Source organism: Mobula hypostoma, chromosome 1 (genome assembly GCF_963921235.1).
Source record: "Mobula hypostoma chromosome 1, sMobHyp1.1, whole genome shotgun sequence".
Taxonomy (NCBI): Eukaryota; Metazoa; Chordata; class Chondrichthyes; order Myliobatiformes; family Myliobatidae; genus Mobula; species Mobula hypostoma.
The window spans coordinates 175,306,061-175,332,001 of NC_086097.1; the positions used below are offsets into that span (position 1 = coordinate 175,306,061).

At 43.4% G+C, this 25,941-nt stretch overlaps 1 protein-coding gene across 1 annotated transcript in view; it reads right to left on the reverse strand.

The window, feature by feature from the left end:
• The window catches only part of mep1ba (meprin A subunit beta a), a 78,554-nt gene that overhangs the window by 13,140 nt on the left and 39,473 nt on the right, over positions 1-25,941 (reverse strand). Inside the window, 9 exon segments of the mRNA XM_063060086.1 lie at positions 5,967-6,171; positions 8,473-8,655; positions 8,734-8,824; positions 8,826-9,211; positions 11,568-11,783; positions 14,776-14,928; positions 18,500-18,718; positions 20,275-20,453; positions 22,959-23,076. Of these exon segments, the coding sequence (XP_062916156.1) occupies positions 5,967-6,171; positions 8,473-8,655; positions 8,734-8,824; positions 8,826-9,211; positions 11,568-11,783; positions 14,776-14,928; positions 18,500-18,718; positions 20,275-20,453; positions 22,959-23,076 (1,750 nt within the window).

Below are 25,941 nucleotides of genomic sequence, written 5' to 3' on the forward strand. Positions count from 1 at the left end.
GTACCATGAAATAATGAACAATACACCATATGCAATTAAGCAATTGAGTTTTATAAATCTTAATTTGACTATAGGGTTAGTAGAGAAAACAAAAAGAAAAAAGGGCCCATTTTAATGAAAGCCTAATGTGCACGTTGGAGCTCACGATTTTCCCGCCTGTTCATTCTCCATCAATTTCCCCCGAGCATCATCGACTCCCGACCGCCTTCCAAGTCCTCTCCATCCTGCAGTCTACGACCTCTCCGTTCTGACCTCTTCTCTCTCCATCTTCTGCCAAACAAAAGCCCACAAATCCCTCGCTCTCGGGCAGACACGAAAGAAAAACCTCCCCTCATTGGATGCCACACATTCCAAAGCCCCTGTTATCTCTCGTCATAACCCAAACGCTGTTGCTACAGAGACACCATTACATTAGCAGTGAAACCTTTCCCAGGGTGTTACACTCCTCTATCACGTCAGCCTTCATCCTCCTCCATTCTAAAGAGAAAAACCCTAGTACTCAACCTATTCTCAAAAAAACATGCTCTTTAATCCAAGCAGCACCTTGGTAAATCTCCTCTGCATGCTCTCTAAAGTTTCCACATCCTTCCTATAATGAGACAACTGGAAACATGCTGGGTTCAGTACTGTATGACTCTATAGAATGAACTGGGAGGTGGGACTAAGTTACTTAAGAAAAAACAGGCAAAGTACCTTAATGACTACTGTAAGTTTTTGTAAATAAAACATCAGAGGCTTTTGAAGTTTAAGGGAAACCATTACAACTCACCCTATTGTCAACCAAATACAGAACATAGAGTGTGGTTAAAAAAACGCACATAATTACATCATCACGTCAGACCAGCCTCTGAAAGTGAACCCCTAACTCAATGTTGGTGGTTGTGAATTCTGCACATATTTCCACCCCTGACATTATCCTACAGAGGCCACATCCCCCATCCCCGTCCCCCCCAAGAATTCACCAAAACTGACATGTGAGCCTGTCCGGAGCTCCAACGGGCCATTCAGCTGGGGTCCGTTGTGCCATGGGAGGAGTAACTGCAGTTTCCTCTGGCTGGTCCAGAGGTATGTTGACACGCTCATGGTTTTGTTGTGATGGCAGGTGCACGGTAGCAGAATCCTCCAACTTTTGGTGGGTTGGTTTAAGATGATCCACTGAAATACATTCAGATTTACACCTCCTATTTATGAGGTGTTACAAAATACAGAATATTTCATAATTAAGCAAGCTATAAATCGATACACTGTGGTATCTGGTGAAACTGCGATTGGAAGTTGAAAAATGTCATATTGAACACGTTATGAATGCCCAATGTTAGCTGTGGCTCTGTGAACTTGATGCTGAACTTTGAGTCAGGAGATTTTGAATTCTAGTCTGATTTCCAGGTCAACATTATAATGCAGCACTGGATGAGCTAGACACTTTCATACTTGCTCTGCCTTAGATGAGACATCAATTCAGGAGCTTGTCTGCTCAGGAACATAGAGAGGTATAGTACAGGCCTTTCAGCCCAGAACTTTTTAGTGTTCTCCAAGATCAATCTAATTCTTCGTTGCTAGATAGCCCTCTGTTTTTCTTTCATCCATGCGCCAATCTAAGAATCTCTTAAATATTTCTGTCTCTACCACCGACCCTGGCAACATGACCCATGCATTTACCACTCTCTGTGCAAAAAAAACTTACCTCTCACATTCCCCCCTATATTTTCCTCCATTCACCTTATCTTCTTTTTAAGCCTATTACCCCTCCAGGGGCACAAGTCTGCCTACTGCAGTTCACCTGAGTACTCTCTCCTGGACCAGACTTTCAAGTTGTCCCCAGATGTAGCCCATCTTCGAAGATCCTTCCTCTCTGAGTAATGAAGTCTTTGGAGCTTTTGTTGGCATCTCTGTAGCACTGGGTTTTTATGATATGGGGTTGCTAGCCGATGTCCAACCCTCCTTTCGCAGGCGGATTTGGGACTGTCCGTGGTGGAGTCCAATCACCTGATAATCATTTCATATTATTCATTGCCATCCTGGTAAAAGAGTACTGATATCCACTCTATTTCTCTTATGATCTCATACACTTCTATCAAGTCTTCTCTCATACTCCTTTACTCCAAAGAGAGAAGTCCTAGGTTGCTCAACCTTTCCTCAATGGACATGCTCTCTATTCCAGGCAGCATCCTGGTAAATCTCCTCTGCACTCTGTCTAAAGCTTCTACATCCTTCCTATAATGAGGCAACCAGAACTGAATACAATACTCCATGTGCCCTAACCAGAGTTTAAAAGAGCTGCAACATTACTTCAACTCAAACCTTCAACTCACGAAGGCCAACACACCATATGCCTTGTTAACTACCCCATCAATTTGCTCCCTTAGGTAAAAAGATCCTTTAGAATTACCCAAAGAGGAATTCCACCTGTGATCTGGGCCAATATTTAAATCTCACCAAAATGACAAATTTTCATTGTGGTAGCTTGTAGTGTAGCAATTGGTCACCGTATTTAATACATCTCATGGGTAAGAAAGCTTAACAGTGCCTTTACTTCCTTAGAAAGCTAAAGAAATTCACATTTCCTCCTTGACTCTCACTAGTTTTTTACTGAGACACCATAGAGATCATCCTGTCTGGATATATCCCAACCTGGTATGGCAGCTGCTCTGCTGAGACTGCAAGAAACTTCAGAGGGCTGTGGACATCATGTTGTGGACTCTCTCAGCACAGCATGGAAAACAGTCTCCTCTCCATGGAGTACTTGTCCAATTAGTATCGTTTTAGAGGAGATTTATCAGGATGCTGATTGGATTAGAGAGCATGCCTTATGAGGATAGGTTGAGTGAGCTCGGGCATTTTTCTTTGGAGCAAAGGAGGATGAAAAGTGACTTGATAGAGGTGTATAAGATGACAACATGCATAGATAGAGTGGATAGCAAGAGGCTTTTTCCCCTAGGTGGAAGTGGTTAACATGAGGGGGCGTGATTTTAAGATGATTGGAGGAAAGTATGGGGAGGATGTTTGTTTGTTTGTTTTTTTATTACACAGGGAGCGGTGGGTGTGTGGAAAATACTGCCGGGGTGGTGGAAGAAGTAGATACATTAGGGACATTTAAGAGGCTCTTAGGTAAGCATGTAGATGAAAGAAAAATGGAGGGCTATCTGGAAGGGAGGGATTGGTCAGAAAGAATGAAAATCTATGAATAAGTGAACAGGAATGAGGCAAGGGCAATGGAAACAGACAGAAACAAAAGTCTCTGTTCTTGCTGTGTAGTGGCAGGAATGGAGGTGGCCATTTTGTGAAACTGTCCTTGCAGCCACCATTTTGTGAACTGTTTGGTGAACTGCTTCTTACTCAGGGATAACTTAATCAGACAGTTGAACGTGGACACAAGTAATTTCTGCTAATGATCTGCTAAACCTGAGACCATTCTCAGATGAGAAGCTCTTTATTATGTAAAATGTAAATTTGTAGAAGAAACAGCTGAGCCCAGTGTTTGGGAGAACTGGTTAGACTGGTTTGAACCAGGCTGAGTTAGAAAAAATAGCAAAGGAAGTCACCTTAGACACAAGGCTAGAGGAAAGGCTATAAAGTAATATTGCTTGTAGCCTTGGGCTACTTCCAATGGGAATCTGACACAGGTCAGTCGGATGACCTTAAACCAATAAAACTGAAACATCATAGATTGATCTGAAACACGACAAAATCTGCAGGTCCGGATGAAGGGTTTTGGGTTGAAACATTGACCGTTTAATCTTTTTCATAGATTCTGCCTGGCCTGCTGAATTCCTCCAGCATTTTGTGTGTCTGTTGCATAGATTGGTCTGATAAGGAAAGGAGTAAGAATGACTCCACTTCAGACACATGGAAATTACACTGGCACCACAAGGAACCCCTAGACTCTTTTACCTGGCTTATTATCTTTTCTATTCTTTGACTGTTCATAGAGGGATAGAGAAACCCAGTAGGTGTGCACACAGATGTAAATTCACATGCTTGTGAACTGGGCCAATAAAGGCACTTGTCAGGAAATACAGATTCTCTGTGTGCCTAACTGATCATTATTATTGAGGGGTAATCCTTATAACAGAAGGGTTAGATCTTAGACAACAGGAATTCTGCAGATGCTGGAAATTCAAGCAACACACATCAAAGTTGCTGGTGAACGCAGCAGGCCAAGCAGCATCTGTAGGAAGAGGTGCAGTTGACATTTCAGGCCGAGACCCTTCGTCAGGACTAACTGAAGGAAGAGTGAGTAAGGGATTTGAAAGTTGGAGGGGGAGGGGGAGATCCAAAAAAAATCCCTTACTCACTCTTCCTTCAGTTAGTCCTGACGAAGGGTCTCGGCCTGAAACGTCGACTGCACCTCTTCCTACAGATGCTGCTTGGCCTGCTGCGTTCACCAGCAACTTTGAGGTGGTTAGATCTTAGAACAGGTTAAAAGGTCAGCACAACATTGTGGGCTGAAGGAGCTGTACTGTGCTGTATTGTTCTATGTTCCGTGAGACACAAGAAAGACTGCATATATACAGGACATCTGAGTTGGATGATCAGCCATGATCATACTGAATGGTGGTGCAGGCTCGATGGGCCAAATGGCCTACTCCTGCACCTATTTTCTATGTTTCTATGTTTCTATCTGGAGCAACGCACACACAAAATGCTGGAGGTACTCAGCGGATCACGCAGCATCTGTGGAGAAATGAATAGATGACACTTCAGGCTGAGATCCTTCATCATGCTCCCCTCCATGGACTCTACACTTCTTGCTCATTCAGTAAAGCAACCAACATAACCAAAGATCCCACCCACCCTGGACATTTTCTCTTCTCCATCCTCTCACTGGCAGAAGATTTAAAATCCTGAAGACACATACCACCAGGCTCAAGGGCAGGAACGAAGGGATTAACATACGAGGAACATTTGGTAGCAATGTGCCTGTACTCACTGGAATTTAGAAGAATGCGGGGGAATCGCTTTGAAACCTACCGAATGTTGAAAGGACTAGATAGGGTGGATGTGGAGAGGATGTTTCCTATGGTGAGGGTATCCAGAACCAGAGGACACAGCCTCAAAATTGAGGAGCAATGTTTTAGAACAGAGGTAAGGAGGATTTTTTTAGCCAGAGAGTAGTGAATCTGTGAAATGCTGTGGTGGAGGCCAAGTCCGTGGTATATTTAAGGTGGATGTTGACAGTTTCTGTTTCCTGGTCGGTCAGAGCATCAAAGGATATGGGAAGAAGGCAGGTGTATGCGTTGGAGTGGGATCCGGGATCAGACATGATGGAATGGCGGAGCAGACTCGATGGGCTGATTGGCCTAATTCTACTCCTATGTCTTGTGGACTTATGGTCTTATGGACAGCGTCTACCCCTCTGCCATAAAATTGTTGAATGATTATCTAATACAATAAAATGGACTCTTGACTTTACAGTCTACCTCATTATGGCCTTGCACTGTATTGTCTGCCGGTACTGCACTTTCTCTGTAACTGTAACAATTTATTCTGCATTCAGCTTGTACTGATGTTGTGAAATAATTTGTATTGATGGCATGCAAACCCAAGTTTTTCCATTGTACCTCATATCCATGGCAATAATAAACTAAGTTATCAATTTACAGGTACATCATGGTGCATTTGATTGTTTGTAAAGCATCCTGAAGTCACTAAACATATCATATGCGTAAATAAAGTACTTTCCAGTTAATGGCAATCAAAATTATCAGTGTCATTGGAACAGTACAATAAAGAAAAATGCCCTCAACTCCAAGTGGAGTCATCGGAACGCCGTCATGATAGCGTTTTTTTGGCAGGCTTTCTGAGTTTTACAAGGCCGAGTTGCTAGCTCGACGCTCAACCCAGGATGGATGGAAAGTGTTCAAGGGAGCCGGCTGGATTTGAACTCAAGAGCCTTTGCTCTGAAGTCCGGCACTGATGCCACTACGCCACCAGCCAACTAACTATACAGTAACAAAAGCAATTACCTGCACACAGGCTCTCCATTCAGTTCAATGCAGACTCCTTCATTTTGACATTGAAAGCCAATGCATAATTCTGGGATATTTGTCACCGGTTTGTCAGTTGCTGGCTTGCTGGTCAAGTTGGTGATAGGATGGGGTGTGAGCTTGTTTGTGGTGGAATGGTAGGGAGCTGATGGTGTAGGTTGACTGGCTACAAGATGTGATGCATCTGAAAGATCAGAGAACAGCACACATCATAGCTTATACAATCAGATTTGTTTTTTTCAAAAATATATTTATTCCAACTCTACAACAAACATTGGAGACAACAGCGATAGCTAACATGAACTATATTAAAATAGTCCCATCCTCACCGAAGGTGCCATTCATCCCCTGTGGTACCCAACAGTCCCAGAACACCTCTATTGCATCTTTGGACAGTGCATGTTTTTTTCTCCAAGGTTACTTGGGCATGGACAAACCCTGGCAAAATGGCCAGACAGTCAGCACAGGTGGAGCCCTCAGCTGCCTGTCTTCAGGACTCATTGATAGCTAACTCGGCCAACCCCCGGAGCAAGTTGACAAGGATGTCCTCCTCCCCCCTTGCCTCCCTCTGTACTGGATAACTAAACATGAAGAAGATGGGGCTAAAATGCAGCCAGAAGACAAGGAGAAGCCCCCTTAGATAAGTGAAAAGGGGCTGCAGCTTTGCACACTTCACGTACATGTACTAAATGGCCTTTTACAGCCCATAGAAGAGGCAAGTGGCTGGCAGATGCATATACGGGCTTAGAAATTTATTGCAGGGCACTGCGCTATGCAGTAGCCTGCACTCCAGATCACATTCGGTAACTTCTACACGCCTGATCCAACACATTTTCTCAATCAAAATCAGAATTAGAATTAGATGTGTATATCATGAAATTTATGTCATGAAATTTGTTTTGTGGCACAGTACAGTGCAAAAATTACTGCAAGTTACAATTTAAAAATGATTGCAAAAGAGGAATAGGGAGGTAGTGTTCATGGGTTTGTGGGTCATTCAGAAATCTGTTGGCTGAAAGGAAGAAACTGTTCCTAAATCATTGAGTGTGGGTCTTCATGATCCTGTACCTCTTCCCAGATGATGAGGATAGTGAGGATTGTGAACTTGAAATGTTAACTCTACTTCTAGTTTCAGATGCTGCCCAGTTTTCAATAGGCTTCAATAGGTACAATGTACATTTAATGTATACAATATACATCTTGAAATTTGCTGAGTACTTCCAGAATTTTTTGTCTATATACCAATTAAAGCAAAATGCTCAGATACCTTTTACAAGTTCCCGTATGGTAGGTTGGTCAAGAAGGTTGAGTCGCTCAGCATTAAAGATGAAGTTATAAATTGGATTAGGCATTGGCTTTGTGGGAGAAGCCAGAGAGTGGTAGTAGAGGGTTGCTCCTCTGACGGGCGGGCTGTGACTAGAGGAGTGCCGCAGGGATCAGTGTTGGGTCCATTGTTGTTTGTCATCTATATCAACAATCTGCAGGATAATGTGGTTAACTGGATCAGCAAATTTGCAGATGACACTAAGATAGGGGGTGTAGTGGACAGTAAGGAAGGCTATCGTCGTTTGTAGAGGGATCTGTATTGGCTGGGAACATGGGCTGAAAAATGGCAGATGGAATTTAATGCAGACAAGTGCGAAGTGTTGCACTTCATTAGGACCAACCAGAGTAAGTCTACACAGTGAATGGTAGGGCACTGAAGAGTGTGGTAGAACAAAGAAAACTGGGAACATAGATCCATAATTCATTGAAAGTGGTGTCATGGGTAGATCAGGTCACAAAGAAAACTTTTGGCACATTGACCTTCATAAATCAAGGTATTGAATACAGGAGTTGAGATGTTACGCTGAAGTTGTACAAGATATTGGTGAGGCCTAGTTTGGAGTATTGTGTACAGTTTTGGTCACTTACCTACAGGAAAGATATAAATAAGGTAGAAAGAGTACAGAGAACATTTACAAGGATGTTGCTGGGTCTGGAGGACCTGGGTTATAAGGAAAGATTAAATAGGTTAGGACTTTATTCCTTGGAACATAGAAGATTGAGAGGAGATTTGATAGAGGTATACAAAATTATGAGGGGTATAGATAGGGAAAATGCAAGAAGGCTTTTTACACAGTGGTTGAGTGGGACTACAATCAGAGGTCAAGGGTGAAAGGTAAAAGTTTAAGGAGAACATGAGGGAAACTTCTTCATTTAGAGGATTATGAGTGTGTGGAATGAGCTACCAGACCACATGGTGCATGCAAGCTCGATTTCAACATTTAAGCCAAGTTTGGATAGGTGCATGGATAGTATGGATGTGGAGGGCTATGGTCATGGTGCAGGTCAATAGGAGTAGGCAGTTTAAATGGTTTCAGCATGGACTAGTTGGGCCAAAGGGCCTGTTTCGTGCTGTACATTTCTATAACTCTGACCGGTTGTTCCTCCTTATAGATGTGCAGTGAGTGTAAGAAACAGTATCCAGAAAATAAAGCCTTACCTTCCATGGTCAAAAGGAAATAAACATCATCTCCCTTGACAAACTCTCTGCTTTTCAATCTTTCATGGGATAAAAAAGTACTGATTCCCATGCTTGGTCCCCGGTAATACCGACTGCCATCAGCTTCTGTCACCAGATATCCCACTTTATTTGGCCTATCCCAGAAGAAGGTTGTTTCATTGCCTGTAAACAGTTCAGATAGCCATTAGTATGCCTACACTAAAACCACAAGCAGGAAAGCTAAGCAAGATATGGACTGACCTGTAGTTTGGATTTTATTTGGGTCCGTAGTTACCGTTCTCTGGTGGGACATGCGTCGTCTAATGTCGGGGTGCTGATCCATCAGAAGCATGCATGGTCCCTTGCATCCATGGGCATGGCCATTGTAGAAGATCATCATTAATGCCATTGACTAAGTGAAGGAATATACCAAGATAGAAGGGAAACTCACTTGTACCGTTCATGTAGAGCTTGATTTGAAATGCATAACCTTTACTGGAGTAATATCTTGGGCTGTAGATAACTCCAGTGCTTCCCGACAGGCTTCTGTTCAGAATGTCGGTGAAGTTTCTGATGTGCCACACATGGGTAGGACAGTGGGTTTCTGAGAGGTTGATATCATCAATGGAAATCCCTCCATTGGGGGAGGCTGCTTGTTTCACCCCTTCAAAGACGACACGAAACTTTCCAGCGACATTCAGGCTGACATGATGAATCTGCCAGTAATTCAGACCTGCAACTGTTGCAAGGAACAAAATTTCATTTTTCTAGAATCTAAGAGTTGTTTCAAATGACTGGATGTCACTGGAGGAGACAACACTTACTATTCATTTCTAAGTACTCTCTGTACCTACTGGAAGACGATTTCAGAGTCAACAACTTTGGCAGATTTGGAATCAGATATTGACCAGTCCAGTTTAGGAAATTTCCTTCTGCATAAGGCTGAATTCTCCAAAAAATAATCTAGTAGTTTTAATTCAGAAACTGCGGAGTTATGATCGCAGCTTAGCACATCCCAGAAACCTGCATGCTTTCATTGGCCTCTGTCAATACTTCTCACTGGCTTGGTAAAGCAACCAACATATTCAAAAACACCTAGCACTCCAGCATTCTCTCTTCTTTCCCCTCCACTGGGCAGAAAACAACAAAGCCTGGAAACAGGTAGCTGCAGGCTTGAGGGAAGATTCAATCCCGGAGTTCGAAGATTATTGAGTGATCACCTAGTACAATAAGACGGACTTTTGACCTTTCAATCTACCTCATAATGATCTTGCACCTTAATGTCTGTCTGCGCTGAACTTTCTCCATAACTGCAACACTTTATTCTGCATTCTGAAATTGCGTTCCCCTGTACCACCTCAATGGATTATTGTAATGAAATGATCTGCAAGGATAACATGAAAAACAACATTTTTCACTGTACTTTGGTACATGTGACATTAATAAACCAATTTACCAGTGATTGTTCTTTACAACACATTCATTCACCGATTTGAATTTAGTTTTCCCAAATGCCACCAATAAAGTTCAACTCATATCAATGGGATTTCTGGATACAAGTCGTATTTCTAATCAGTAGGCTTTCCGGATATCTTTTCTTACAAGTTATACCCTTATCAATGAGTGATCATTTGATGGTGCGTAGTAAGACTGCCTGTACCTAATAAAGTGGCCACTGAGAGTATGTTCATAGTTTTCTGCTGCTGTAGCCCATCTCAAAGAACATCTCTGAATGAAGTGTTGTGCATTCACTGCATATCACTGTTATAACATGTGGTCATTTGAGTTGCCGTGTTCCTGTCAGCTTGAACTATTCTGGCCATTCTTCTTTGATCTCTCTCATTAACAAGGCGTTTTCACCCACAGAACTGCCACTCACTGGATGTTTTTTCTGTTTTTCATAGCATTCTCTGCAAACTTTAGGGTAGGGGCTGTTGTCCATGAAAATCCCCAGCAGATCAGCAGTTTCTGAGATACTCAAACCACCCCACAGCAACAATCATTTCATGGTCAAGGTCACTTAGATCACATTTCCTTCCAATTATGATGTCTAGTCTGAAAAACAATTTAACCTCTTGACCATATAGAGTCATAGAAAAGCACAGCACAAAAACAGGCTCTTTGGCCCCTCTAGTCCATGTTGAACCATTTAAACTGCCTGCTCCCATCGATCTGCTTCGGGGCTATTGCCCTACGTACCCCTGCCATCCATGTACCTGTCCAAACTTCTCTCAAATGTTGAAATTGAGCTTGTGCACTATTTGTGTTGCAGCTCGTTCCACACTCTCACGATCCTTTGAGTGAAGAAGTTTCCCTTCGTGTTCTCCTATAACTTTTCACCTTTCATCCTTAACCCATGACCTCTGGTTGTTGTCCCACCCAACCTCGGTGGAAAAATCCTGCTTGCATTTAACCTATCTATACTCCTTATAATTTTGTACACCTCCATCAAATCTCCACTCATTCTCCTATGTTCCAAGGAATAAAGTTCTAATCTATTCAATGTTTCCTTATAACTCAGGTCCTCCAGACTTGGCAAGATCCTTGTAAATTTTCTCTGTGCATCTTGTTTACATCTTTTCTGTAGGTAGGTGACCAAAACTGCACACAATACTCCAAATTAGGCCCTACAAACGTCTTGTATAACTTCAACATAACATCCCATCTCCTGCATTCAACACTTAGATTTATGAAGGCCAATCTGCCAAAGGCTTTCTTTACAACCCTATCAACCTGTGATGCCACTTTCAATGAATTATGGAGCTGTATTTCCAGACCCCTTTGTTCTACCACACTCCTCTGTATCCTACCGTTCACTGTGTAAAACCTACCCTGGTTGGTCATACTGAAGTCCAATACCTTGCACTCGTCTGCATATGATTCCATCTGCCAGTTTTCCCAAAGCATAGCTGTATGCTTTTACGTGTTGAGTTGCTGCCACGTGATTGGTGTGATCATATATTTTCATTAACGAGCAGTTATACAGGTGTACTAAAACAAGTGGCCACTGACTGTGTCCATTATTGTTATTATTTACATGACAATGATCTTATTACTGTTGAAACTCATGTATTCTTTGTTGTTCAATAACCTACCTTCTACTCCTCCAACTTTAGTTAAAGTACCATTGGGATTTTCTTCGTTGAAAACTCTGACCCAAATGTTTAGCTCGTCTTTGTCGCTTCCACTGTTGAAGGAGTAGAATTGGAGGCATTGGAAGCCACGCTTTGGGTAAAATATCCTGCTTTCCAAGAAGGCCTTCTGTCCCACCGGGCCTGAGCTGGTGCTGAAGTGCATGAAGTATCCATTACCTGCCACACAGAAGAAACCTCATTTGTGAAGTGTGTGTGTTATGAAATTGGGGGTTGTCTGTTTTCAATGGATTAAGCAGTTGCTGTATTTCATACTAATGTCCATTTGGCATGCCAATAGAACAGTAATGGAATTAGCTAAAATAAATTGAAACAGCTTTGGAGTGGGTTACTCCAATGGTCAGATTCAGATTTATTTATCACATGTACAACACGCCTGAGGATGTGCTGTGGGCAGCTCGCTAAGTGTTGACTCGCACTCTGGGGCCAACGCAGTGTTTCCACGATGCTCAGCAGAACAACACAGGACATAAGCAATGAAACAACAACTGCAAAACAAATCCTTTTCCTCCCTCCCACCACCTGCTCACACAGACAGACACACACAATGGCAATTGCTAAAACAAGACGCGAAAAGTTGCCATGGCACCAAGCTCAGATATATGAGATTTTCTCCCATGGACTCTGTCTGGACTTCTCACTGCCTCAGTAAAGCAGCCAGCATTATCAACATTATCTTGTTCTACCACAATGCACTGTGCAATGAATTGATGTGTATGAACAGTAATGCAGGATTATCTTTTCACTGTACCTTAGTACAGGCAATAATAATGAACTAATTTCAATTCCACTTCCAGTTCCATTATGCACCAATCTGCTGGAAGAACTCAGCAGGTTGAGCAGTGTCTCTGGGGGAAAGGAATCGTTGAGGTTTCAGGTAGGGTCCCTACAACAGTACATCCCAAATGCCATGATGGAACCAGGTAATCCATTAGAACCTGGGAGGAGGTCACTCCATTGTCTCCTTCATATGTACAAAGCGAACAATGCACAAATGAGCTCCATGCCCCACAATATCTCTAGCAGACCAGTGAACCATTTCAGAAAATCAATTCAGGTATTCATTCAGTTACAACAAATAATCAGTGCAGGTGAAGCACAAAGCACCATGTGACTGATTACTGGGCTTCACATTGACCAGTGGTGTCCTGTGATAAGAAGGACCACCTAGCTTGCTTTGGGGCTTGAGTAAAGGGCTACTTGGCTTCCTTGATGACTACAGTGGAGGCCTTGCTTTGGCACGTAAGTAGGGAACCATCTAGTTTGCTTTGGGACTACAGTGGAGGGCCACCTGACTTGCTCTGGGGCTCATAATTTTAAGGTTCTTGCTATCGGAGACTCTCTATCACAGAGCCTCTCATGTCCTGCATAGACAATCCTTGCCCCCTGCACACATACGGTGATCAGGGACGTGCCACTGGAAGCACGCCTCTTCTACCCAGTCCTCATGTTTCTTCACACAGTCTGCATCTGTGGAAAGCAAGGAACTATTGACAATCTGGGTCCCAGTTACTTTTCCCTACCAGATGCTACTCGACCCATTGACCTATCAAGTACCTCCAGCAGACTGTGAGCTTCTCCCGACTGTGGAATTTGCATTCCGGTGTGTTGTCTCCTCCTCCTCATATCACTGAGGTTCCGGGTCTCCCTGCTGCACTTCCTCAGGCACCGCATGCTATCTGCAATTGACCAACTTGTGTCTGCTATGAAAATCTGCACACCTAGTACATGGGACACAGATCCTTCAGCATTCCCTCCACATGGAGGATCATCCTGACTTGGAAATTTATCATCAGTTCATCCACGTTGGGGGATCTAAATCCTGGAACTTGCCCTCCTGTGGCACAGTGGGAGCACCTTCACCAGCCTGTGCAAACAGGTGGAGCCTTACATGACAAACAGAGTCTCATTTTGAGAAGACCAAAGCCTTTCCCCACACAAATGTATTAGCTGATATTCAGCTAATGTGACTGGTTTGCAAATTGGTGTGTGCATCCCAGGAATAGAAAATACTGCTCCCCGGCATCCATCCCTCCTGGCATTTCAGGCTACTGTAGCCATCTGTTGGTGCATTGTCCCTGAGGAAACATGGCATTGATCAAGAGTTTGAGTAGAGTCGGTGTAGTGGAGCGCATTCTGACTAGTTGCATCACAGCCTGGTATGTAGGCTCCAATGTACAGGACCGAAAGAGGCTGCAGTGGGGGCAGACTCAGCCAGTTCCATTGCAGGAACAGCATTCCCCACCATCAAGGACATGGTCAAGAGGCTGTGTTCCAGGAAGGCAGAACCCACCATTAAAGAGTCTCACCATCTGAGACATGCCCTCTTCTCATTACTACTATCAGCGAGGAGCTACATACACCTGAAGACCCACACCCAATGATCCAGAAACAACTTCTTCCCCTCTGCCATCGGACTTCTGAATGGTTCATGATCCCATGAACACTAACTCATTATTCCTAAACACAAACTACTCTGCAGGTGCTGGAAATCTTGAGCAACACGTGCAAAATGCTGAAAAAATTCAACAAATCAGGCAGCATCTATGGAAGGGAATAAACAGTTGGCATTTCAGGCCAAGACCCTTCATCAGGACTGAAAAGGAAGGGGACAGAAGCCAGAATAAGAAGGTGGCTTCTTATTATTTTGTTTTGCACTGTCTATTTACTTGCTATAAATTATAATTTTGTCTTTGCACTATACAACAACAAATTTCACTTCACATAAGTGTAAGTGGTAATAAATCAGATTCTGATTCAGGTTTTGAAGTACTTATCATTTGTTCATTTCTGGGCCATGGGCATCCTTGACAAGAGCAACATTTATTCCCCATCTCTCAATGCCCATGAGATGGCGCTGGTGAGCCACATTCTTGAACCACTTTAATTCAGGTTAAGGTGATCTCACCATGCCACAGGAGGGGAAGTTCCAGGATTTAGATCCGCCAACAATGGAGAACTGGTGACAAATTTCCAAGTCAGGATGGATCTCTACAGGGATCAACGTTCCCATGTACCAGCCACTTTGTCCTAGGCAATAAGTGATTGCCTTGTTTGGGAGATGCTCTTGAACTTGTGCAGACACTGTCAAATACACAACAGTGAAATTTAAACTGTATCGTTAAATTGTGCTGGAAATGGAAGTGTTTACCTTTACAGTTGCCCATGTTGGTGAAGTCTGTTGAAGGCCCACCCGGAGCCTGGGAAACTCGCTGCCAATCTGCGTTGTCTTTTTGATCCTGTATCATGCCGCAGATATTTTCAAGTTCAAAGTCGCAACTGTCCAAAAAGCTGAGCGAGGTGGCTAATCAGAAACAAGACGGAAGAAAGCTGAGAGTTTGCCTTTGACCTTGACAAGAAGAATTTGCATTTATGTAACTAAAAACAGAAAATATTTGAAACTCTCAGCAGGTTTGCGAATGTTACAAAGGTTGGTGGAGGGACTGATAGTGCCAAGGAAGCAGGGGGTCTGCAGAAGGACTTGGACATTTTAGGGGAATGGATAAAGAAGTGACAAATGAAATACTGTATAGGAAAGTGCACTTTGGTGGATGAAATAAAGGACAGGACTATTTTCTAAACAGACAGTAAATTCAGAAATTGGAGGTGCAAGGGGATTTGAAGGTCCTAGTGCAGGATTCCCTAAAGGTTAACTTGTGGGTTGAGTCAGTAGCGAGGAAGGCAAGTGAATTGTTAACATTCATTTCATCCGTTAGTCTTGCGAGACCATGGATCTGCGCCTGGAAAGTCTTCACTCTCCAGGGCGCAGGCCTGGGCAAGGTTGTATGGAAGACCAGCAGTTGCCCATGCTGCAAGTCTCCCCTCTCCACTACACCAATATTGTCCAAGGGAAGGGCATTAGGGCCCATACAGCTTGGCACCAGTGTCGTCGCAGAGCAATGTGTGATTAAATGCCTTTCTCAAGGACACAACACGTTGCCTTGGCTGCGGCTCGAACTCACGACCTTCAGGTTGCTAGTCCAATGCCTTAACCACTTGGCCACTCATTTCAAGAGGCCTAGAATATAAATGCAAGGATTTGAGGCTGTAATAAGCATTAGTTAGACCACATTGGAAGTATTATGAACAGTTTGGGGCTCTATATTTAAGAAAGAATTGGTTGGCATCGGAAAGGATACAGCGTAAGTTCACAAAAATTATCTAGGAAATCAAAGGGTTAACACATGAGGAGTGTTTGATGGCCCTGGATCTGTACTCAGTGGAGATTACAAGAATAAGAGTGGATCTCATTGAAATCTACCAAATATTGCAGGACCTGATAGAGTGGACATGGAGAGGATGTTTCCAAATGTGGCAGAGTCTAGGGCCAGAGAGCACACCCTCAGAATAGAAGGTCATCCCTTTTGAACAGAGATGAATTTCTTTATCCAGAAGATGGTGAATCTGTGGAATTCATTTCCACAGAAGGCTGTGGAGGCCAAGTCATTGGGTTGATAGCTGAGGTTGATAGTTTCCTGATTTGTAAGGGCATCAAAGATCGCAGGGAGAAGGCAGGAGAATGGGTGAGAGGGAAAATAAATCAGCTAAAATCGAAAGGCAAAGCAGACTTGATGGGCCAAGTGGCCTAATTCTGCTCTTGTGTTTTGTGGTCAAGACAACAGTATCTGTGGAGAGGGAAACAGAGTTAGTGCTTCAAGTCTGAGTCCATTGATAGATTTCCTACAAAGGGTCTTCACTCAGAAAGTTTAACTCTGCTTCTCCTTTCACAGAAACTTAGAGTCATAGAGTTATACAACACTGAAAAAGGCCCTTCAGCCCAACCCAGTCATACCAGCCTGAGCTCATCCAATTTATTCTATACCTTGCCTTCCTTTATACTACCTTAATGCACTGATGTGGTGAAATGATCTGTGTGGGTGACATGCAAAAAAGGTTTTTTACTGTATCTCAGTACATGTGACAATAATAAACCAATTTGACAATATCCCTATAAACCTTTCACACCTTTCTCACACAGAGGGTGGTGAGTACCTGGAACACACTGCTGGATAGTGTCTTGGAAGGAGTTACTGATGGTGTTTAAGAAGCATCTGGACAAGCACTTGAATTATCTAGATAAGGTAGGTTACAAGCCAGCAGCTGGAAAGTGGGATTCATGCAGATAGATCAGCATGAACATGATGGGCGGAGTAGCCTGTTTCCATGCAATATGACTCTCTGATCGCAAGTGTCCAATTCCCAAGCAAATCCACACAGCAGAGAGTGAGTCCCAAGTCACCAATGCTAAGCTGATGAAGTCCAACAATATCTACTCAGTGGCCGTATTGTAAGGTACAGGAGTGGAAGCTGGTGTGGCCTTCAGCTGCTATAGGCCCATTCACTTCAAGGTTCAACATGCTGTCTGTTCAGAGATGCTTTGCTACACACCACTATTGTAAAGTGTGGTCACTTGTTGGCTTCCAGTCAGCTTGAACCAGGCTGGTCATTCTCCTCGGACCTCTCTCATTAACAACATGCTTTCACCCACAGAACTGCTGCTCACTAAATGATTTTGTTTTTGTTTTTCACGCCATGCTTTGTAAAGTCTAGAGATTGCAAGGCATGAAAATCCCAGGAGATCAGCAGTTCTTGAGATACCCAAACTAGCACCAGTTACATTACTTCCCCCACCCCATTCCAATGCTCGGCCTGAACAACAACTGAACTTGCATGCTTTCATGCACTGAGTTGCTGTCACACGATTGGCTGACTAGAAATTTGCATTAACAAGCAGGTGAGCAGGTCTATCTAATAAAGTGCAGAGACACTCTACACTGAGAATCAGAGAAAGATAGGTTGGTTTATTATTCTCACTGAGGTGCAGCAAAAACTTTGTTTTGCATACCATCCATACAGATTATTTCATCATGTCAGTGCATGGAGGGAAAACAACAACAGGATGCAGAATAAAGCACTACAGAGGAAGTGCAGTGCAGGCAGACAATAAAGTATTAAGATCATGTGAGGTAGACTGTGAGCTCAAAAGTACATCTCATTTTACTGGTCTTATAACAGTGAGGTAGAAGCTGTCCTTCTACAGCAAGGAAACAGGTACTTTGGCCCACTGAACTGATGCAGACTATTGAACACTAACCCAGACCAAATCCCATTTAATTTTATCCTCCATGTATTTTCAATAAATCCCTCTGCGCTAAGATTTTACCACTCACCTATATCTACACACAGTGACCAATTGACTTACCGATCCTCCTGTCCTTTAGCGGGGTTAACTGGCCACTGTAAATTGCTCCAGCTGTGTGGGTGAGGGGAAGAATCTGGGTGGGCGGGAGAGCTGATAGAAACACTGATGCACTATCAATTACTCCAAAAGACTGGAAGTAGAGTAAATACTGAAAGGCTTTTATTAACAGTAAAATGGGTCTCGTCCCTGCTGAGTATCTGCCCTGGACTCAGAGGAGGAGCAGTGGCACAATCCCCTTTATTCAGGGGTCTGTGAGAGGAGCCACAGGAGCAGTCAGCAGAGGGGCATGTCCAGACAGGTAACCCAGTTACAACATATATACATGGTTTACCACAAATACAGAGAGAATTTTTAAACTTGGGATTAGTGAAGGGCTGTGTTGTACGGTATGTCCTTGTGACTCTATCTTTCCCAACACACACGATATCTCCAGCAACACAGAAGCTACTAGTGGAGCTCAGTGGGTCAGATAGCATCTGTGTTGGGATATTAACTTGATGTTTGGGGTCAAGATGCTTTCATCAAATGTTGACTGTCTATTTCCCTCCACAGATGCTGAGTTTCTCCAGCAGCTTGTGAATCCCTCCGGGTCCCAGCGTCTGTGGTCTCTCGTGCCCTCACCCTCACTAATCTTCACGTGTGTTCACCCTGCCCACAAAACTCTGGTACTCACTGCAGTTATAGAGTCGGTTGACTTTTTGGAGATCATAATCGCTGAACTCCATGCGCTGTCCAATCACCTTACTGAACTCAGCAATCTTGGTGACAATGGTTGGTTCTGAGCCGTTGTTGAAAGCAGTTGAGCTGTAGTGCATCACGGAGGTATAGTCATACGGTATGTTCTGAGAAATGGACACCTTGTCGTCGTACTTATTGAAATTGTGTTCCTTACCTGAATAAATTGAAACAAAAGCTCATCAAGAAACTTCTAAGAGAATGCTGGAATTAGGTGCTGGCCATGCTGGACCAAACGGCCCTGGTCTAGGTTTGCCAAGCTTTAATTCTATAAGGGGCCTTTGTCACTCTGTCCATCCTTCCTTTGCTCATCTGTCAGTCTGCCCATTATATCTGGATCCAGCTATTGCTTGCCAGCTCTTGCCCTACCCATCCTCTGCAAACTTTTTATGCTAACTCTCTCTCCTCTCCCAATTTCAGTCCAGTCTCGATCTGAAACATTGATTGTCTTTTTTCCCTCTACAGGTGCTGCCTGACCTGCTGAGTTACTCCAACAATTCCTTGAACCTTCTCCATCACTGGCTAATCTTGTGGATCAAATGATCTTAGCCTCAACTCTACTTCCTCGCCCAGTGTCCTTTGTTGGTGAGTGGCTCAGAAGCCTATCTCATCATTGAATCTATTCAATGTCTCAACCAGCACCAGTCTCTGAGGTAGAGCATTGAAAGATGCCAAAGTAAGGGGCATATATAGTTGGTAGTATTAGAGGGAAGATAAGGACCATTACTTCATCTAGAGAGTAAAAGTTTGGAACTCACTCTCCTGAAAAGGCGGTAGCACATTTAAATAATACTAGAATGTGCACTTGAATAACTTGCAATACCACCAGCTCAGTTCTGGAAAGTGAGATTAGTTTGGATGAAGAATGAATTGCTAGAGAGCAGCATCTGCGGAGGCAAGACTAATTTTGGGTCAAGACTCTTCATCAGGACTCTACATCAGCATGAAGAGGTGAGGAGGAGAGGGGAAGTAGGGGCTAGCAGGTGATCGATGGATCTAGGTGAGGAGGGGGTTGATGGGCAGGAGGAGGTAGAGACGGAGGCTGAGAGGTGATGTGAAGGCTGCAGATGCTGGCATCTGGTGTGAGGAAGGTGATGTTGAAGGTATGATGGGCAGATGGGAAGGGGTATTGAAGGGAACTGTTCCAAACCACTTCCATCTGCCATTTTTACTCATCAGATTCCATCCTTTGTTGACTGGCCAATAACCTTCCAGCCTCTAACACTCCCTCCGCACCTCCCTCACCACCCCACCACCAATAAATCCTCCTAACCTGGCTCCATGTCACACGCCATCCCATGCCTCACCCCTTCCCCTCACTACTCTATACCAGCAATCTCCCCCTGCATTCTCAGTCCTAATGCAGGGTCTTAATGTGAAGTGTCAACGCAGGTGTTGCTTGAACTGTTGAGTTCCTCCAACAGTTTGTTTCTTGATCCAGGTTCCAGTGTCTGCAATCCCTTGTGTCTATGCTCGCTTGAGTAACTCTCTTTTTTTACCAGTACAGACACATAGACAGGTACATGGATTGGAAAGATTCAGAAGATTACAGTATGGGCGAAATGGGACTAGATTGGATGGGCATCTTGGACAGCACGAATTATTTGGGCAAAAGGGCCAGCCCTCATCTTTCTCATCTTCATGTTAAACACTTGACTAAGTGTCCAAACCTGGCTCTGGGACATCTGTTTGGAGGATGTCACCTGACTTTACCATGTTCAATCCTGTCCCATATTATTTGGACGTAGTCATCGCGATCGGGTCTCGACTGCTCATGCCAGAATCCCAGCGCATGGAGAAACTCGTGTTCAATGGTTGCAATTCTTTCACACCTCTCTCCGATTGAAAGCTGCTGCTTGCCAGCCTGCTGATTGCCCACCGATGACCAACACCTGTCACACAGAGAGATTCACGTCAAACCTGCAGCTGGTTCTTCAACAACTGCGAGAGGACTAGGCTAAAGGAATCGTCAGATAATAGAGAATTGGGTTGGTATTAGAGAAGGAGAATTTTGCGGGCTGCTTGAGGAAAGGAAATGTTTGTTCTTTCCATGTAGATTAATAAAGCATGAAAATTGGCCTTTGGCCCAACTTCTCCATGCCAGTCATGTGCAAAGCAAGTTAAATCCCATTTGCCTGTGTTTGGCCTATATCCTTCTCAAATTTTCCTATTCATTCACCTATCCAAATGTACTGTATTTTAAATGTTTTTTATAGCACTGCCTCAACTACTTTCTCTGATAGCTCATTCCATATATGTACCATCCCCTGGGTGAAGAAGTTGTCCCTCCAGTCTCTTTTAAATGTTTTCCCCTCTCATCTCAAATCTATTCCCTCTAATTATCAATTCTATTTCCTGAGGAGTATATTTCTCTTTCTTGAGGAGCATATATAGGGTGATTGTGCATTCACCCTAGATATACCCCTCTTGATTTTAGACATCTCCTTAAGGTCACCCCTCAATCTCTTATATTCAAAGGAATAACATCCCATCCTGCCCAGCCTCTATCTATGCCTCAGGCCCTTCAGTCCTGGCAGCACCCTTATAAATTTTCTCTGCATTCTTTCCAATTTAATGCTGTCTTTCCTATAAGAGATCGACCAAAACTGCACTCAATACTCCAAGCGTAGTCGCACTAACACATCTTGTACAACTGCAACATAGCGGCCCAACACCCCGACTGATGAAGGCAACCATGCCAAACCAGAGGACATGGATTTGTGAGGTTTAGAGGGGATCTGAGGGAGAAACCAAAAACTTCGTGCCTTTAAGACCAGAGGGGATGCAATTAATGTGAGGTTGGGGAAGTTCAAGGAAGTTGTGCTGAGCAAGTTTTTTCATCTGAAGAATGGTGGGTGCCTGGAGAGTCCTGCCAGGGTTGTGGTGGAGGCATTTAAGAGGCTCTTAGATAGACACATGAATGTGCAGAGAATGGATGGATATGGATCATGTGCAGGGAGAAAGGATTAATGTAAAGGCGTCATTTGCGTAATCATTTTGTAACAACATCACGGTCTGAAGGCGCTGTTCCTGTGCTGTATTCTTCTGTATTCTATGTTCTAATTCCCTTTGCCCATAAGATGGTTGAAATCTTAAACACGCTGATGAGGGCAGGTCCTCTCACAACATTTAAGAAACAGCTGGATGAGCATTTGAACTACCCAGGCACTAACACCTATGGACCAAGTGCTGGCAAAGGGAATTAGTGAAGTACTTGTTGGTTATCATCAATGTGGTGGGCTGAATGGCCCTCTTCTATGAGTATTAGATCAGCTATAATCTTATTGACTTGTGGACTATGATCCAGGGCCACATTTCCCCCCTTGCTTCTTTTTCTTAAGCTCTTGGAAAATGAGTCAAATATTATTTTTTGAAAGAAGTGGGGCAGAGAATCAAGCTGTATATTTGGCAGCAGTTTGGGTCACATCATGGCAACGGTCTGTAGAATTGTATGGTTTGTAAGGTAGCAAGGTTGACATTGGTCTCACCATCTTGTGATATGATCAGTGAAATTGCAAACCAGAAGAATAGGCAGAAGTGACTGGCTACTGTCAATCAGTGAGAGGTGAGGCAGAAGAGATTCTGCAGGTGCTGGAAATCTTAAGCAACACACACACACACACGCACACAATGCTGGAGAAGCTCAGCAGGTCAGGCAGCATCTATGGAGGGAAATAAAGAAACCTGATGAACAGGTTCAGCCTGAGATGTCGACTGGTTGTTTCCCTCCCAAATGCTGCCGGCCATGCTGAGTTCTTCCAGTATTTTGTGTGTGGAAAAATACTGGAGGAACTCCATGGAATCTGTCTGCATTTCTCACTGCCTTAACGGTGGGTGGGGTCATTGAATATGCTGGCTGCTTTCTTAAGAGGATCCTCTTCTATCAGACAGAAAATACAAAAGTCTGGAAGCACGTACCACCAGGCTCAAGGACAGTTTCTAACCCACTGCAATAAGGTGATTCCCTAGTATGATAAATTGACCTCTTGGCCACACATTCCACCTCATCATGATCTTGCACCTTATTGCTGACCTGCACTGCATTTGCTCTGTAGCTGTTACACATTAATCTCCATTGTCAGTGTCTTACCTTCCTCTCTACCTCAGTGCACTGTGTAATGATTGATCAGTAAGCAAGCCAAGCTTTTCACTATCTCTCAGTGCACATGACATTAATAAACCAACTCCATAATGTGTCCAAGGGTAATTAATGCATTCCTCACTAGCAATGTCCATATGGCATGAACAAGCAGAAGATAACCCTCACCATATATTAAGAACAGTGTCCAAGGTACTGTACATACTTAGTTATCAACCCCAAGGAACTGAATGGATAAAACAGCAACGAATGAAGAAAATGAACCAGTCTTTAGAGGAATACCAAGTCATGCTCTTACCCACTTCCCTTGAATACGGAGATGTAGTTAGCTTCCCCAGTCCAAGGCTTAAAATTAATGCAAGACTTAAGGCGATATTGTTCAAAAGCTTTAAGGATGACACCTTTAGCATTTACATCTGTGGGAAAGACGGGAGATCATATTTCAAATGGTCGCCTTTGCAAACTTCACCTTAGGGTCACAGAATCATTGAAATTTGCCGCATGGGAATAGGCCATTCAGCCCATTGTGTTCATGCTTGCCAAGAATGGACTTTAGGTTAATCCTACTTCCCAGATCCAGATCACAAGCATTGCAGGTTATGGCGTCTCAAAGGTTTATCAAGGTGTGGTTCAGTGATTCTGCCTTCAGATCCCTTTCAGACCATAAGTTCCACACCAGCCGCACTCAATGAGTTTAATAATCCTCTCTCAATCCCTTCTGATCTGATTGATTTCAAAAGAAGTTTGTACTGAAAACCCCAATTTTGGAATTTGAACTCAGAGTCTGTGCAGAACAAGTTTCAGCTAGAGACTGTTGCTGAAAAAAAACTTTGTTCAAACACTATCAGAAAAGCAGTACCACAAAAATGACAAGAACATAAGTGACCATTAGAAATTATGTTTGGGGTAGGTATCTTATCGATCACTGAACCAATAAAATATAAGCCAATGAACTTCAGAACTCAAACTCGAGGAAATCTGCAGATGCTGGAAATTCAAAGCAACACACATAAAAAATGCCGGCGAACGCAGCAGGCCAGGATGAAGGGTCTTGGCCCGAAACGTCAACTGTACCTCTTCCTGTAGATGCTGCCTGGCCTGCTGTGTTCACCAGCAACTTTTATGTGAAATTCAAAACTCTGCAGGTGGTGGAAATCTGAAACCAAAACCCTGGATAGAGTGGATGCATAGAGGATGCTTCCATTAGCAGGAGAATCTAGGATCTGAGGGCATCACCTCAGAAGAGAAAGATATCCCTTTAGAACTGAGATGGAATCATGGAGTCATAGAAAAGTACAGCACAGAGGCAGGCCCTTCAGCCCATCTAGTCTGTGCAGAATAACCTAAACTGCCTACTCCCAATGAGCTGCATTGTGACCATAGCCCTCCAATCTCCTGCCATCCATGTACCGATCCAAGCTTCTCTTAAACGTTGAAATTGAGCACGCATACACCACTTGCACTGGTGTCTTGTTCCACACTCTAATGACCCCTTGGATAAAGAAGTTTCCTTTCATGTTCCCCTTAAACTTTTCACCTTTCACCCTTAACCCACGATCTCTGTTTGAAGTCCCACCCAACCTCAGTGAAAAAAGCCTGCTTGCATTTACTTTATATATACCCCTCATAAATTTGTATACCTCTACGAAATTTCTCTTCAATCTTCCACATCCTTAGGAATAAAATCCTAACTTATGAAGAACAAAATGCCAGAAACTTTCTCAACGACCCTGTGACAACACTTCCAATGAATTATGTACTTGTATTCCCAGATCACTTTGTTCTACAGTACTTCTCAGTGCCCTACCATTCACTGTGTAAGACCTATCTTGGTTGGCCCTACCAAAGTGCAACATCTTGCACTTGTCTACATTAAATTCCATCTGCTATTTTTCAGTCCATTTTTCCATCTGATACAGTTCCCTCTGCAAGCCATGATAGCCTTCCTCACCATCCACCTCACCCTCAATCTTGGTGTCATCTGCAAATTTGCTGATCCAGTTAACCACATTATCATCCAGATCATTGATATAGATGACAAACAACAATGGATTCAGCACTGATCCCTGTGGCACTCCACTAGTCACAGGCCTCCAGTCAGAGAGGCAACCCTCTACTGCCACTCTCTAGCTTCTCCCACAAAGCCAATGTCTACTCCAATTTACTATCTCATCTTGAATGCTAAGCAACTGAATCTTCTTGATCAACCTCCCATGTGGGACCTTGTCAAAGGCCTTGTAAAACTCAGTGTAGACAAAATCCACTGCCTTGCCTTCATCACCTATTTGGTAATTTCCTAGAAAAACTCCAAAATATTGGTTAGATGTGACTTACCAGACACAAAGCCATGCTGACAATCCCTAATCAGTCCAAAGACACATATATCCTGTGTAAAATAACTTCCGATAACTTTTCCATAACTGATGTCAGGCCTACAGGTTCCTGGTTTATTTTTAGAGCCTTTTTTAAACAGCAGAACAACATTAGCTATCCTCCAATGCTTTGATATCTCACCTGTCGCTAAGGACGATTTAAATATCTTTGCTAGGACCCCTGCAAATTCTGCATTTGCCTCCCACAAGGTTTGAGGGAACACCTTGTCAAGCCCTGGGGATTTGTCCACCCTAATTTGCCTCAAGACAGCAACATCTCCTCTGTAATCTGTATAGGGTCCATTACTTCACTACTGCTTTGCCTCATCTGTGTCAACTCTGGGCCAATCTCCTGAGTAAATACAGACACAAAAAAATTCATTTAAGATCTCTCCCATCTCTTTTGGCTCTATGCATAGATTACCATTCTGATCTTCCTGAGGACTGATTTTGTCCCTTGCAATCATTTTGCTCTTAAAATATCTGCAGATTCCTATAGGATTCTCCTTCACCTTGTCTGCCAGTAAAACCTCATGCCTTCTTTTAAACCTCCTGACTTTTTTTCTAAGTGTTCTCTTGCGTATCTTACACTCCATAAGCACCTCATTTGTTCCTACCTGCCTAAACCTGCTATGCACCTCCTTTTTTGTTCTTAACCAGGGCCTCAATACCTCTTGAAAACCAAGATTCCTTAAACCTGTTATCTCTACCTTTTATTCTGACCAGTACATGCAAGACTTCCACTCTCAAAATTTCACTGTGATGGCTTCCCATCTACCAAGTACACTTTTGCTAGAAAACAGGCCGTCCTAATCCACATGTGCCAGTTCCTTTCAGATACCATCAACATTGGTCTTTCTCCAATTTCGAATCTCAACCCGCAGACCGGATCTATTTTTTTTTCCATAT